The sequence below is a fragment of the Myotis davidii genome, unplaced genomic scaffold (genome assembly GCF_000327345.1).
Source record: "Myotis davidii unplaced genomic scaffold, ASM32734v1 scaffold132, whole genome shotgun sequence".
Taxonomy (NCBI): domain Eukaryota; kingdom Metazoa; phylum Chordata; class Mammalia; order Chiroptera; family Vespertilionidae; genus Myotis; species Myotis davidii.
The window spans coordinates 1,759,477-1,771,369 of record NW_006285258.1 but is presented as its reverse complement, the minus strand read 5'-3'; the positions used below and the strand labels follow the sequence as shown (position 1 = coordinate 1,771,369).

Sequence of the window (11,893 nt, the reverse complement as noted above, 5' to 3'; positions counted from 1 at the left end):
GGCTACACTAATCCTAAAAATGTGGTGCCATTTTCAGCAAATTGTTTTGGCCCGAGGTAGGCCTATATGTATTGAAAGCATACCTTCAAACACGTGTTCTTCCATGAGTCCCCAAGTATGCAAAACAGCCTCTCGCCATTAATATCCTAGGCCTTTTTTTTTTTTTTTTTTTTTGCCTCACACAGAGCCCTGCTCATTCTGCTGAAATACCTCTGGGATGTCTAGCTTTTCCTGCAGCTCTACAGTCACCAACCACATTTATCCATAGCCTCACCCCCAATTTTAACCACAAAGACCTCCTGGGTATTTTCTCTCCATCCTTTCTTTTCCCTCTTTCTCTCTCTCTCGTCTTATTCCCAAGTTCTCTTCAACTTCCATCTACAGGGAAGATCTCAAATGCACTGACTTCATGGTATCAGCCCTCTCCCCTGTTTAATAACCTACTATAGCTCCCTACTGCCTCACAGATACTACCCACACCTCTCTGCTTGGCAGTCAAGTGCCCCTGCCCCACATTGGCCTCATCTCCACACACCAGCTTGACCTATCTTCTTCCTCCCTCACCCTGAATCATACAGATTCCCACCTCTGTATTTTGCTCCTACATGGGATGTCCAGCCCTCACCCCTGCAGCCATCCCAGGCCCATTGTTTCTTCGGCGCCCCAGATCCAGGCTCACCCTTCTCTGGAGGCCTCTCAGACAGCCGTGTGCCCAGGTTGCCCCAGCACCCCTTTGGGGTTTTGCTTCTCTGCAGCTCCCTCACATTTCATTGTGATTGCCAAGTATCTACCTTCCCATGGTAGGTTGTCAACACAACAGACACAGGGGCCAAGCTTGCTGCTGCTTAGTGAATTTTGGTGCACATAGTAGGTGCTTAGTAAATGGTGATTTTTCTGAAAGGTCACAGCTTGGATTTATGGAAGACCTTTCCCTGTAGTACTGGTGATCACATGCAGTCTGGAGAACAGAAGGACCGCAGCTGCTCCGGCTACAGCCTCACTAGCTTGTCTGAGTGCTCACATAGAATAACTGATAAGAAGACTCTTCTATTTGGGAAAGCAAAATCCTTTTGTTAGATTATGTGTAAATGATCCATATGAACACCCTTAGATTTTCTGGGTAATTACACACTAAGGAAAGTATTTGCTACCTGATCTGGGCCCTTACTTCGTCTTGGGCTATTTCATGCAACAAAATAGAGACCGGGGAGGTGAACGGTTGTAATGTAACCTGTGAATCACAGAAGGACGCCTCAAGAAGTCGAATTAAAGAGTCACATTTATTGCAATCCGGGACTATCAGGGGCCATTCCCCAAATCTCATAGCCATAAGATGGTGGCAAAACCAGGTTTATATAAGCAAAGATCACAAAGGTATTGATTACATCTCAAGGTTTGGAATGAGGAACCTGGCTCGCAAAAAGCAGTTTACAGAAGAATTAAGCATGTTAATTATAGTTTTGGGCCTCAGGGTCAGTGTTGGGTCTCGGGGTCACTGAATTGACAGAAATACATTATCTAGAGCCCTCGGGTCTGGAATGAGGAACGTAGTTTGCAAAAAGCAGTTTAAACAGCATGTTATGAACACATTATCTAACCTGGGTCAAACTTAGCATGTTATCTAAATTACAGTTTTGGGTCTAGAGCCCTCTGACCTTGGGATAACTGCTGTCCTTCCCAGGCGAAGAATGTGCTTTCTAAAACCAGTAACAATCAATGGGATAGTCACGGTACAATCAATAAGGCATTCAATTGAATGGGGTGATTTATACAATTCAGAAAATTAAAGTAACTTTTCTATTGTTAAGCCAAACAGCAGGGTTAGAGTTAAACTACAGTTTCAATCTGAAATGATTGCTACCATACTTCAGAACCAGCTTCTGCTCTCAGACCCCCTCAGTGGCCTAGCGGAGACACACTGGCTGCTGGGAGCCCTTGGGACTGCTCTCGTGACAGCCAGACCTCAGCCCTGCAGTGCCGGCACTTACCTGTGCCAGGGCTGTCGTGCCTACCTGTATTATCACCCAGCCTCATTTAATTAAGTTGATTGCTTGAGAGATGACTGATTTCTGAATCGGTACAATTATTCTTTGTCCACTGAAACTTAAACAGGAGTGGTTTTGGTTGGCGAATGTGTCTGTGCTGACTTGATTTTAAGAATCTTTCGGGTAAATATACTGAATTCTAAGTAAAAGGCATGGGGTGGCTCCTCGCCAGTACATTCTAAGAGGGGGGAAATAATTCTGGGGTGTGGAGCTGCTTTGCTTTCTTCCACCTATAGTTCACCATTTAAATTTCTTTTTCTATTCTAGGACCACCTGGCCCACCAGGTAAGAGCCCATGGCTTTTCCTAGTTCATAGCGGGGAATATGGGTGGCTAACTCCCCAGGATCACTCAGAAGGGACTAAGGTGGGGAAGGGGGAAGAGTTTAGCACCAACCCCGACTGTCGCTGTGTTCCCCCTGCTCTCTCCCCCAATCTTGAACTCTCCTGCCCCTCCCACTTGAGAGCCTGCCTTCGCCATCCTCCACTTGTCACTGTTCCAGGCCAGGGTAGCAAAGGAGGCGAAGGAAGGGAGGAAACGGGAAGGATCTGGGAAAGGTGTCAGTGCTGCCCACCTTCACTGGCTACAGGGAATGACCTCAACTTCAGTGAAGAGATGTTTTTAATGTTCGTTTCCCGTGTTTGATGCAGGACCGCCAGGAGTTGGTGGGCTACCAGGACACAACGGGTCGGATGGACAGCCTGGTCCCCAGGGCCCAAAGGGCGAAAAAGGAGCAAATGGAAAGAGAGGAAAAATTGGTATTTTGGCAACTCTTTCGTTATTTTCCTTGCTGCTCGTTTCTGGTTCTGCATTTTGAATGGGCTAATGTGTGTGCAGTGGCTAGAAAGTGCTATATCTTTGCAGGCAAGGCTGGTTCGACTCTTGCCTGGAAGTTGCCGTGTTTTGGGGGCCAAGGGCATTCTTTTTGGTACTGACAATGGTTTGTCTCCCTGGGAATTGCTTGCTCTGATGCAGACTGACAGATGGAAGGGGCGGGAGCCAGAGCCCAGGGTGGGCACGTGTGGGCTGTGTGCTGGCTGCATGTGTCACGCCCCGTCTTTCCAGGCTCAGTTTCTGCCTTGCCCTCTCACTGCCTTCATCTGCCCAGAAACGTTATGTTTAATTGAAAATCAGTTGTGTGATGTTGGCCCCTGAGTTTTCCTAGTAGAGGAATAGCTGGAATGATTTGAATGGACTGGTGGCATCCAGGCCTCCCTGAGGCCTGCACTCGGGTTGTGGGGTCCCAGCTGTCAGGGCCTCCCGTCCGGGGGCCACAGGGTGGTTACAGAGATGTGGGGCATCTCCGAGAGACTTCCTGTGCCTCTGTGAGCAGCAGTGTTGCCATCACCCGAGCCAAGGCCCCAAAGCCCCGAGGTGTCAGGTATGTCCAGGGGTCAGTGAGAGGCAGGGGCTCCTGCGGGGTGTGGCAGGAGGCAGAGAGCAGGCGGGCGGGCAAGTTCTAAGGGGCTCTGAGTACCAATCCTGGGCGGCCGGGGAAAGGCCTGTTGGGCAGACTCACTGAAGAAAGCTGGCATGTGGCATGTGAAAGCTCAAGTGCAGGGGTAGGGCAGCTCAGGAGGCCTCTAGGAGGCCTGGCTCTCAGCCTCTGGCAGGTGGAGCCTCCATCACACCCTCTAGCTTATTTCCAACTTTGTGGCTCTGCTACTCCCGCTCACTTGAACAGGCTCTGGGCTAGAAGAGCTACTGGAAGATTCTTCCAGACAGCACAGTCCCCCTCCCAGCACTCTGCTCTTATCGCCCGTGGAGAGGGAGAGTTGTGGAGGGGCTTTGCCACTTGGCCAAACCTGCATGCTCACGTTCCCAGGGGGCAGCCCCTATGACAATGGGCAGCACAGCCAGTCAGCTCCGTCCCCAGAAGGCCAGTAATTACAGCCCATGCTACAGAGCAGTAATGGATTGTTCCGTGTTGGATAATAATTATAAATGAACATCAGCATTGAATAATGATGACCAGCAGTGTACAGACATTTGGTTTATCCTGAGAAGCCCCCAGAAATGTGACCCAGCTCTAAGGATTCAGCAACGAGTGTATGAGGGGCAGCTGAGGGGAGGCAGCACTGTGCTGGCATGGGCGTGGGCAGGGGGGAAAGGGGTGGTTTCCAGAAGGGCTCTGGCTTTGCAGTGTGCTCAGCATGCAGCCCACAACCCAGTGATGGCAAAGAAAAGGGCCGTCCACTCAGGTACCGCATATTTATGTGGCAGGTACTGTTGTAGGTGCTGGAGATCCAGAAGTGAAAACGCTCACAACATCCCTGCCTTCATAAAGCTTAAATTCTAAGCTGGGAGAATGAACAGTCGACAAGATCGACAAGTAGAGTAGATTGTTACACGGTGGTAAAGGAGAAATATAGAGCCAGGAGAGGGAATGGGGAGTGCGGGGGTGACTGTGGAGTGGGAAACCATGTAAGACCCCTGGGAAGGGAGCTTTGAGCAAACACCCGGAGGAGGTGAGAGCGGGGGCCTGGGGAGAGGGTTCCAGCAGAACCGGGGAGTGCAGCTTGCCCCCATGAGTCTGAGAAGCCACAGGGAAGCCAGGGTGGCTGGACAGAGAATGAGAAGTAACTGGGGTCAAGTTAAGACCAGAAAGGAAAGAGGACAAATCAGGTTGGCCTGGGCATTTGAAGAACTGTGGTTTGTGCTTAGAGCGAGATGGGCAGGATTTACAGCAGAGCAGAGACCTGCCCTGCCCCACTGGGGAACCCACCGCCCTGGTGGCTGTGTCGGGGAGGCCACAGGGCAGAAGGGAGGAGGCTTGGAGAGGGGTGGCAGTGGCTGGTTGAGAAGGTGCTGGATTCTGTTTCTCTGGAGGTGGACCAAGTCCTCATTTCCTGGAGATCCCATGGGAAGGGTAGCAAAGACACGGGCCTTCCCAGTGAGGGAGGCCTCCGGGGTCAGCAACTTTAGACCTTAGAACAAGAAGTTTCCACTAAGGTTGAGGTTAGAACTGGAGTCACCAAGGGCCCAACAGGGGGTCCTCGCCCTGGGCCAGGGGAAGCGGAGACTAGCCTCGCTTCTAATGTATAGAGACAATGGCCATTGGAAGAGCCTGTCTCTGTGGAAAGGGGTTGTTGAAAGCTTTGCTCAGCCCTGGGCCAGCTCAGACCCCAGAGCAAGGGCTGTGCTGTCCGCAGTCACCCTGCTAAGGCCCCGGCCGAGCTTTCCCTCCTGCTCCTGACCTGAGCCTGGAACGCATGCCCATACCACCCAGCAACCAACTCTCTCCAGGGGCACCAGGGACGGCAGAGCCACGGAGGGAAGATGTCTTTATCCTGAGAGCAGGAGAAGCCATGGAGGGGCTCCAGCAGGAGAGAGGGACGGGATCAGATCTGCCTTTATAAGAACCAATGTGCCTGGAACACATTGAAATAAGCACAGGAGACAAGTGAGGACGGAGGAGGGATACGTTCAGAAGTTTCTCAAAGAGCAGGCGGGGGGGATGGCGGAGATGGGCATGGAGAGACAAATGGAGTGGGTATTTGGGGGTGAAATCTGCAGTCTGTGATGACAGGTGGATAACAGAGGTAGAGGAGGGAGGCCTTCAGGCAGACTCCAGGCCTCTGCACTGCCTGACTGCTCTGCCCCCAGGTGGGAGCCTTGCACTGACTTGGGTTCAGGGAGACTGTCAGGAGCTCAGCATGGGATGTGCTGAGATTGAGACACCAGGGGAGGACATGTGGGGGGTGGGGGTGTGCCCTGGGGATGCAGGTCTGCGGTCAGAGGAGACCAGCGGACTAGAGGTCTACATGGCAGAGTATCAGAGACCACGGGCATGTGGGCATGGCTGTGGGAGAGCCTGGGTGGAGCCCTGAGGAGCAGTAGCATCTAGTGACCACATAGAAGTGAGCCTCCAGGTGAGCCGACCCAGAGGCTGAGCACAGCAGAAGCAGGTGGGAGTTTGTCAGCAAATATTTATTGGACAGATTGAGAATACTGCTGGGGAAACAAAGCAGACACAGCTCCCACTCTGGACCCCTTTCCATCTGATTGTTCATAGTCAGAAGTCTAGTACATTGGTAACCACATTACATACATATTTGAAGGAAAGAACAGGGCGCTCTGAGATACACTGGTCTGATTAAATCAGAATTTCAGAGCTCTAGCCTAACCGTTGTTTCCAAGAGATTAAAGCATCGAAGATAACCCTCCGTTTCTGACCTGAGGAATGCTAAGCACGATGGAGGACTAGCGTGGAGCCGGAGCCAGAGCTCAGGTGGAATCCTGGCTCCTCCACTTGGTAGCTGTGTGCCCTGGGGCAAGTTATTTAATCACTCTGTGCCATGGATTCCTCATCTGTATAAAGGGGACAATAATAGCATCAACCCCATAGCACTGTTGGGAAGAGCGAGTGAATATATATAAGCTATTTATATTAGTGTTAGCTGTTGTTAGCAAAAATGGGAAGAGAAACTTGGTTTTATACCTAAAGGAAGTCTTAGTGGAAATACCTGTATTCATTTGAAATACTGACTTAGATTTGGAAAGAAGAACTAAAAGAGACTTAAATGTTGTCATTTTGCAACTAGCATCTTCTATGAAGTTTGACATTCTGTTGCCTCAAAACCAAACATTTACTTTCTCTCTCCATCTGTCTTACTGTCTCACTTAAGAGTTAATGCTGCAGTGTCTTCTCTAAAAATCAAATCCTCATGAAAACAGAAATAAACACCCTCCTCCTTACCCATCCCCGTCTTGGGACTGGGTATTGTGGACACCCTCCAGTCCCCTTCCCCCCACCCTCAGTCTGTGACAGATGGTCCAGCCAAAAATAAGCCATCCTCCCTCACCCCCTGCTGAGAAGATGCTGGAGTTGACCCCTGCAGCATCGCACAACCCCCAACTCTAACGCTAGTGAGATGGTTTGTTTTGAGTGGGTGCCACGGAGGAAGAAAAATAGCAGAGAGCCCCTTGTAGCACAGAACCTGACCTTTCTTCCCTGGCAGAATGTGCTGACTCAAAGCTGGCCAGAGCCCAGGCGACACAGTGATAGTATCACTGAGTTCAGCTGAGTGGGGCGGGGCAGAGCACCCCCCACGGGTCTTCTGATGGTGCCTGTGATTAGATAGCAGGGTACTTCTGACACCAGCGCATGGCCAGTGTGAGGACAAGGAGATTCTATCTACAGACAAAGGGAAACTTTGTCACAGGCAATAGTCATAAGAGGGCAAAGAGAAAACATTTTGTATGTTGACAAAATGTCCATGACACTTTCTTTTTCATTTTTATTGAATGTTTTGGGGTGACATTGGTTAAATAAAATATATAGGTTTCAGGTGTACAATCTATAATACATCACCTGTAGATTGTATTGTGTGTTCACCACCCAAAGTCCTCTCCTTCCATCACCACTTATCCAGCCTTTACCTTCTTCATCCTCTCCCAACCCCCTTTCCCTTTGGAAATCACTATACTGCTGTCTGTGGCTATGACGGTTTGGGGGTGGGGTTTTTTTGTGTGTGTCTGTGTGTTTTTTGCTTGATTCCTTCACCTTTTTCACACAGCTCCTTACCCGCCTCCCCTCTAACAATTGTCAGTCTGTTTTCTGTATCTATGAGTCTGTTTCTATTTTGTTAGTTTATTTTTTTTTCCATTAGATTCCACATATAAGTGAAATTATATGGTACTTGTCTTTCTCTAACTGGCTTATTTCACTTAGCATGATACTCTACAGGTCCATCCATGCTGTCATAAAGGTAAGGTTTACTTCTTTACGGTCGAGTTATATTCCATTGTGTAAATGTTTTATCCACTCACCTATTGAGGGGCACTTGGGCTGCTCCCAAATCTTGTCTACTGTAAACAACACTACAATAAAATAGGGATCGGGCCTAAATTGGCAATTGGACATCCCCCAAGAGTGCAGGTCGGGCTGAGGGACACCCTCTCCCCTCAGGTGCATGGATTTTTTGCACTGGGCCTCTAGTTGACTATAAAGGCAGGCGTATATCTCTGCTTTATCTAATCTACTATTTATTCTTTCTAGTGTAGTCTTCATTTCAGGTATTGTATTCTTCATTTCTGATTTGTTGTTTTTTTATTGTTTCTATGTCCTTTGAATGCTTTATAACTCTTTATTGAAGTTTTTACTAAGTTCCTTGAGCATCCTTATAACCATTTTTTGAACTCTATATCTAGTAAATTGTTTGCCTCCATTTCAGTTAGCTTTTTTTTTTCTGGAGATTTCCCTGTTCTTCTATTTGGGGTATATCTCTTTGTCTCCCTATTTTTGCTACTTCTTTATCTTTGTTTCTATGTATTAGGTGGATCTGCTATGACTTCTGGTCTTGGTAGGGCAACCTTATGTAGTTGGTGTCCTGTGGAGACCCAGTGGTGCAGTCTTCTTAATCACCTGAGCTGGGTGCTCCAGGAATGTCCTCTGTGACCCCACCCTTTCTTAACAAATGCTCAAAAATGATCATGCATGCCCTGGCCAGTGTTGTTCAGTGTTTAGAGCGCTGGCCTGTGCACATCATCACAGGCTGAATTCCTGGCCAAGGGCACATACCTGGATTGCAGGTTCAATCCCTGGCCCTGATTGGGGTGAGTGTGGGAGGCAACCAATCAATGTATCTCTTTCTCTTTTTCTTTCTCTCTCCCTCTCTCTCCTCTCCCTCCCACTCTCTCTAAAAAAACAATGGAAAAAAATATCCTCAGGTGAGGATTAACAACAACAACAACAACAACAGATTATGCACATCCAGATAAGTATCAAAATACACCTTTAAGCAAAGGTCTTTAATATCTTTAGTTTTAAACACCTGCCCCTGTAGGGGCTGCCTTACAACAGCTGCATTACAGCATGAATATTTTCCTGTTTCACACATGACCTTTTTGAGAAAGAAAATAAAAGGCATATGAGGAAAAAAGAAAAGAAAAGAAGGGAAAATAGGATGATGATGCAGAAAGGCTTTTTGTGACTAGAATAAATGCCTGAAAAAGAAAACTCTCAGGTAACAAGAAGATACCATTTCTCTGAGCTTTGCTAAATCTGGGCATGTGAAACCTTTAAACGGTATCAGTTATACTTGGTGCATTGTGCTGACTGGACTCTATGGCAACGGGCTCATCTTTTGTGTCCTGCAGATAATGTGCCAAATTGCCTATTTAAAACACTGACAAAAGAAAGCCTCCTCATGCAGAGGTTCCCGATTAAAGGCTCCTTTAAGTGAGCAAACCACTTTCCAGCAAGATGTCCTGATGACCTGGGCAGGGATGACCCAGACTGATGGATTTCCAATGCTGTTGTGAGAGATGCATCATGAGCCATGAACCACCCAGGAGGCATGATTTGCTTCATACTGAATCCATAGCAGAGCAAATTCCGACAATGGGGTGGGGTAAGGTGGGGGGCTTCTGCTCTTCTTCACTCCCCTCCATTGTGTAACAGCTCCCCCTTCAGTGCATGGCACCTGCCTGGGATCACTGCTGGAGGGAGCCTGAGGCCTCTGACTCCCAGCTACAGCTGAATTTCCTAGTTTTTTACTGAGGTGTTTGTTTGTTTTTAAGGTTGGCTGAAATGTAGCAAATGTTTCTTTGTTCACTACATTTACTAATAGTGATCAACATCTTAAGGTTCTTTCACATACTGTCTTCTTTGGCATGGTTCGTAGGGTTCCTTGAGTATCGAAGAGCAGAAACCATTTTGAATATGTATTACTCCTCCAGCATAAAGGAAAGGTGTTAAGAGATTCAGATATATGCTTTAGAGAATAACTGCCTCCCATGGCTGTGCAGAGTATTGGGGTATGATATGTGATGTGATGCGATGTGAATGCAGTTATCTCCCCATTGCTGAAAAGATGTGAAGAGAGAGGCTTTTGGGATTTTGGAGGTTAATCTAATTGACATTTTAGGTACCTTCCAATCTGGAATTCTATGATTCCCTTGGGACAGTTATGTTGAATCCTGTGGTGCTAGCAGGCAGTGAGGGTGGGGTCAATCCGGATTTGATTTTTCATCTGGAGAGAGGATAATTGTAACGCCAGAGGATAACCATTAGAGAGTGGGGATTGTCCCAGTTTATGGGGCATAGGAGAGGGGTGAACGGGCAGTCACTTGGCCAGAGCGTATAAAAACGGGAATCGAGACTGACAGGGTAGTTAGAAAAGATCCTAAGCCCTGTTGGTTATTGACTTTGAGAGGAATCAAAGTTTTTCCTGTTGTAAGACATGCCTCCAGGTCTTTCCTGTTGCCTGAAATCTCTACCACTCGGAATAATACCTCTGCTGAGCAATACATCTAGGAGGCTGTCATCAAAATGAACAGGGGGTTCCCTGCAATAGTAGATCATGTAAATTGATCCATACCTGGCAATACCTTTGCACAATATTAGGCAATCCCTTCCCCTCTCAGGAACCCAGTGTCCCTGGGTGCTCATGAGGTCGAGTAGATCTTTTATAGATTTCATGAAAATGTCTACATACTAGTAAACAATCATGTCCTCTGAATTTAAAATTTTTTTTAATTCATCCTTTCCAATCTGCTTGCCTTTTATCCCTTTTTGCTTGCTTTTTTTTTTCACTAGCTAGAACCTCCAGTAGAGTATGAAATAAAAGTGATGAGCATAGATACCTTGTCTTATTCCTTATCTGAGGGGAAAGCATTTAGTCTTCCACCATTAAGGATGATGGCAGCTGTAGGTGTTTCATAGATGCCCTTTTCCATATTGAGAAAGTTTCCTCTATTCCTATTTTGATGAGAATTTTTATTGAGAATAGGTGTTGAATTTTATGAAATTCCTTTTCTGCATCCTCTGAGATGATCATATGATTTTTTTCGTAAATTGTTAAGTTGCTGCATCACCTTGACTGAATAATTCAAATTTTGGGTCTATTCGGGCATGCAGTTAAACTATTTGCAGATTAGTGTAATCCTTTCAAAGCTTATTTTTAAGCATTGTTATGATGGACCCATGGCAGCCTTGTCTCTCGGGCTTATTTAGCCCCACTACTAAGACAAGACTTTTCCAAGAACTCTACCCAATATCCTGCGATTTTCTGAGCTCTCTCCGCCTTGATTGGTGGGAATGAGAACTTTCCCTGTGCAGGCTCTGAGAGTTGTGTAGTGAAGTGCTTTCTGTCCGTTCTTTCCCTGCCTAGCATCCTGCACAGATCATTTCTCAGCCAAAGACTCCAAGTTCTGAAGTTCTTCAGCTCTTTCTACACAACGACCTCCTCTCTCATATTCTACCTCACAAGTTCTAGCCACCTCTAGGTCCAAAAATTCTTGTTTTTGTTTCTTCACTATAGCAACATTGCCAGGCTCTATTTGGGTTCCCCTCCCTTGCTGCTGTGTGGAAACTACCCACCAGCAGTGAACTGTAACAACCGTATGAACCTATTTGCTTCCTTTCTCTCAGAGGTCAGAATCCTGTGCTGCCTGTAGAGTAGTGCTGAGAGGTCATGGCACACATCTCAACAGTTGCTGTGTGTGGTGGGGCTGCAGTTCCTGGAGTGATGGCTCCTGGAGAGTGGAGGCAGACGTTTCACCCACGGCAGTTTGTTCACACTGTACCCACCCGTCTTAACGCCTGTCCTAAAGCAGCTCTACTTGTTTTGCTATTTTGAGTAAAAGCATTTTGCATTGGAATGCCACAGAGAGGGCCATGGTGGTAGAATTGGATCTCTCTCTGCTACTCACTTAGCAGCATCTACACTAATAAAAGAGAAAAATGGTAATTGGCATACGACACTACCCTTTTCATTGGCTAATCAGGGCTATATGCAAATTAACTGCCATCTAAGATTGGCAGTTAACTGCCAACAAGATGGCGGTTAATTTGCATATGTAGGCACAATGCAGGGAGGCGAAAGGGAAAGCAGGAAGAAGCCC

At 47.3% G+C, this 11,893-nt stretch overlaps 1 protein-coding gene across 1 annotated transcript in view; it reads left to right on the top strand.

Annotated features, from left to right (window-relative positions):
• Positions 1-11,893, top strand: part of GLDN (gliomedin) — a 57,192-nt gene that overhangs the window by 32,146 nt on the left and 13,153 nt on the right. The window contains exons 3-4 of the mRNA XM_006755996.2: positions 2,313-2,330; positions 2,695-2,802. Of these exons, the coding sequence (XP_006756059.1) occupies positions 2,313-2,330; positions 2,695-2,802 (126 nt within the window). The remainder of the gene's footprint in view (positions 1-2,312; positions 2,331-2,694; positions 2,803-11,893) is intronic.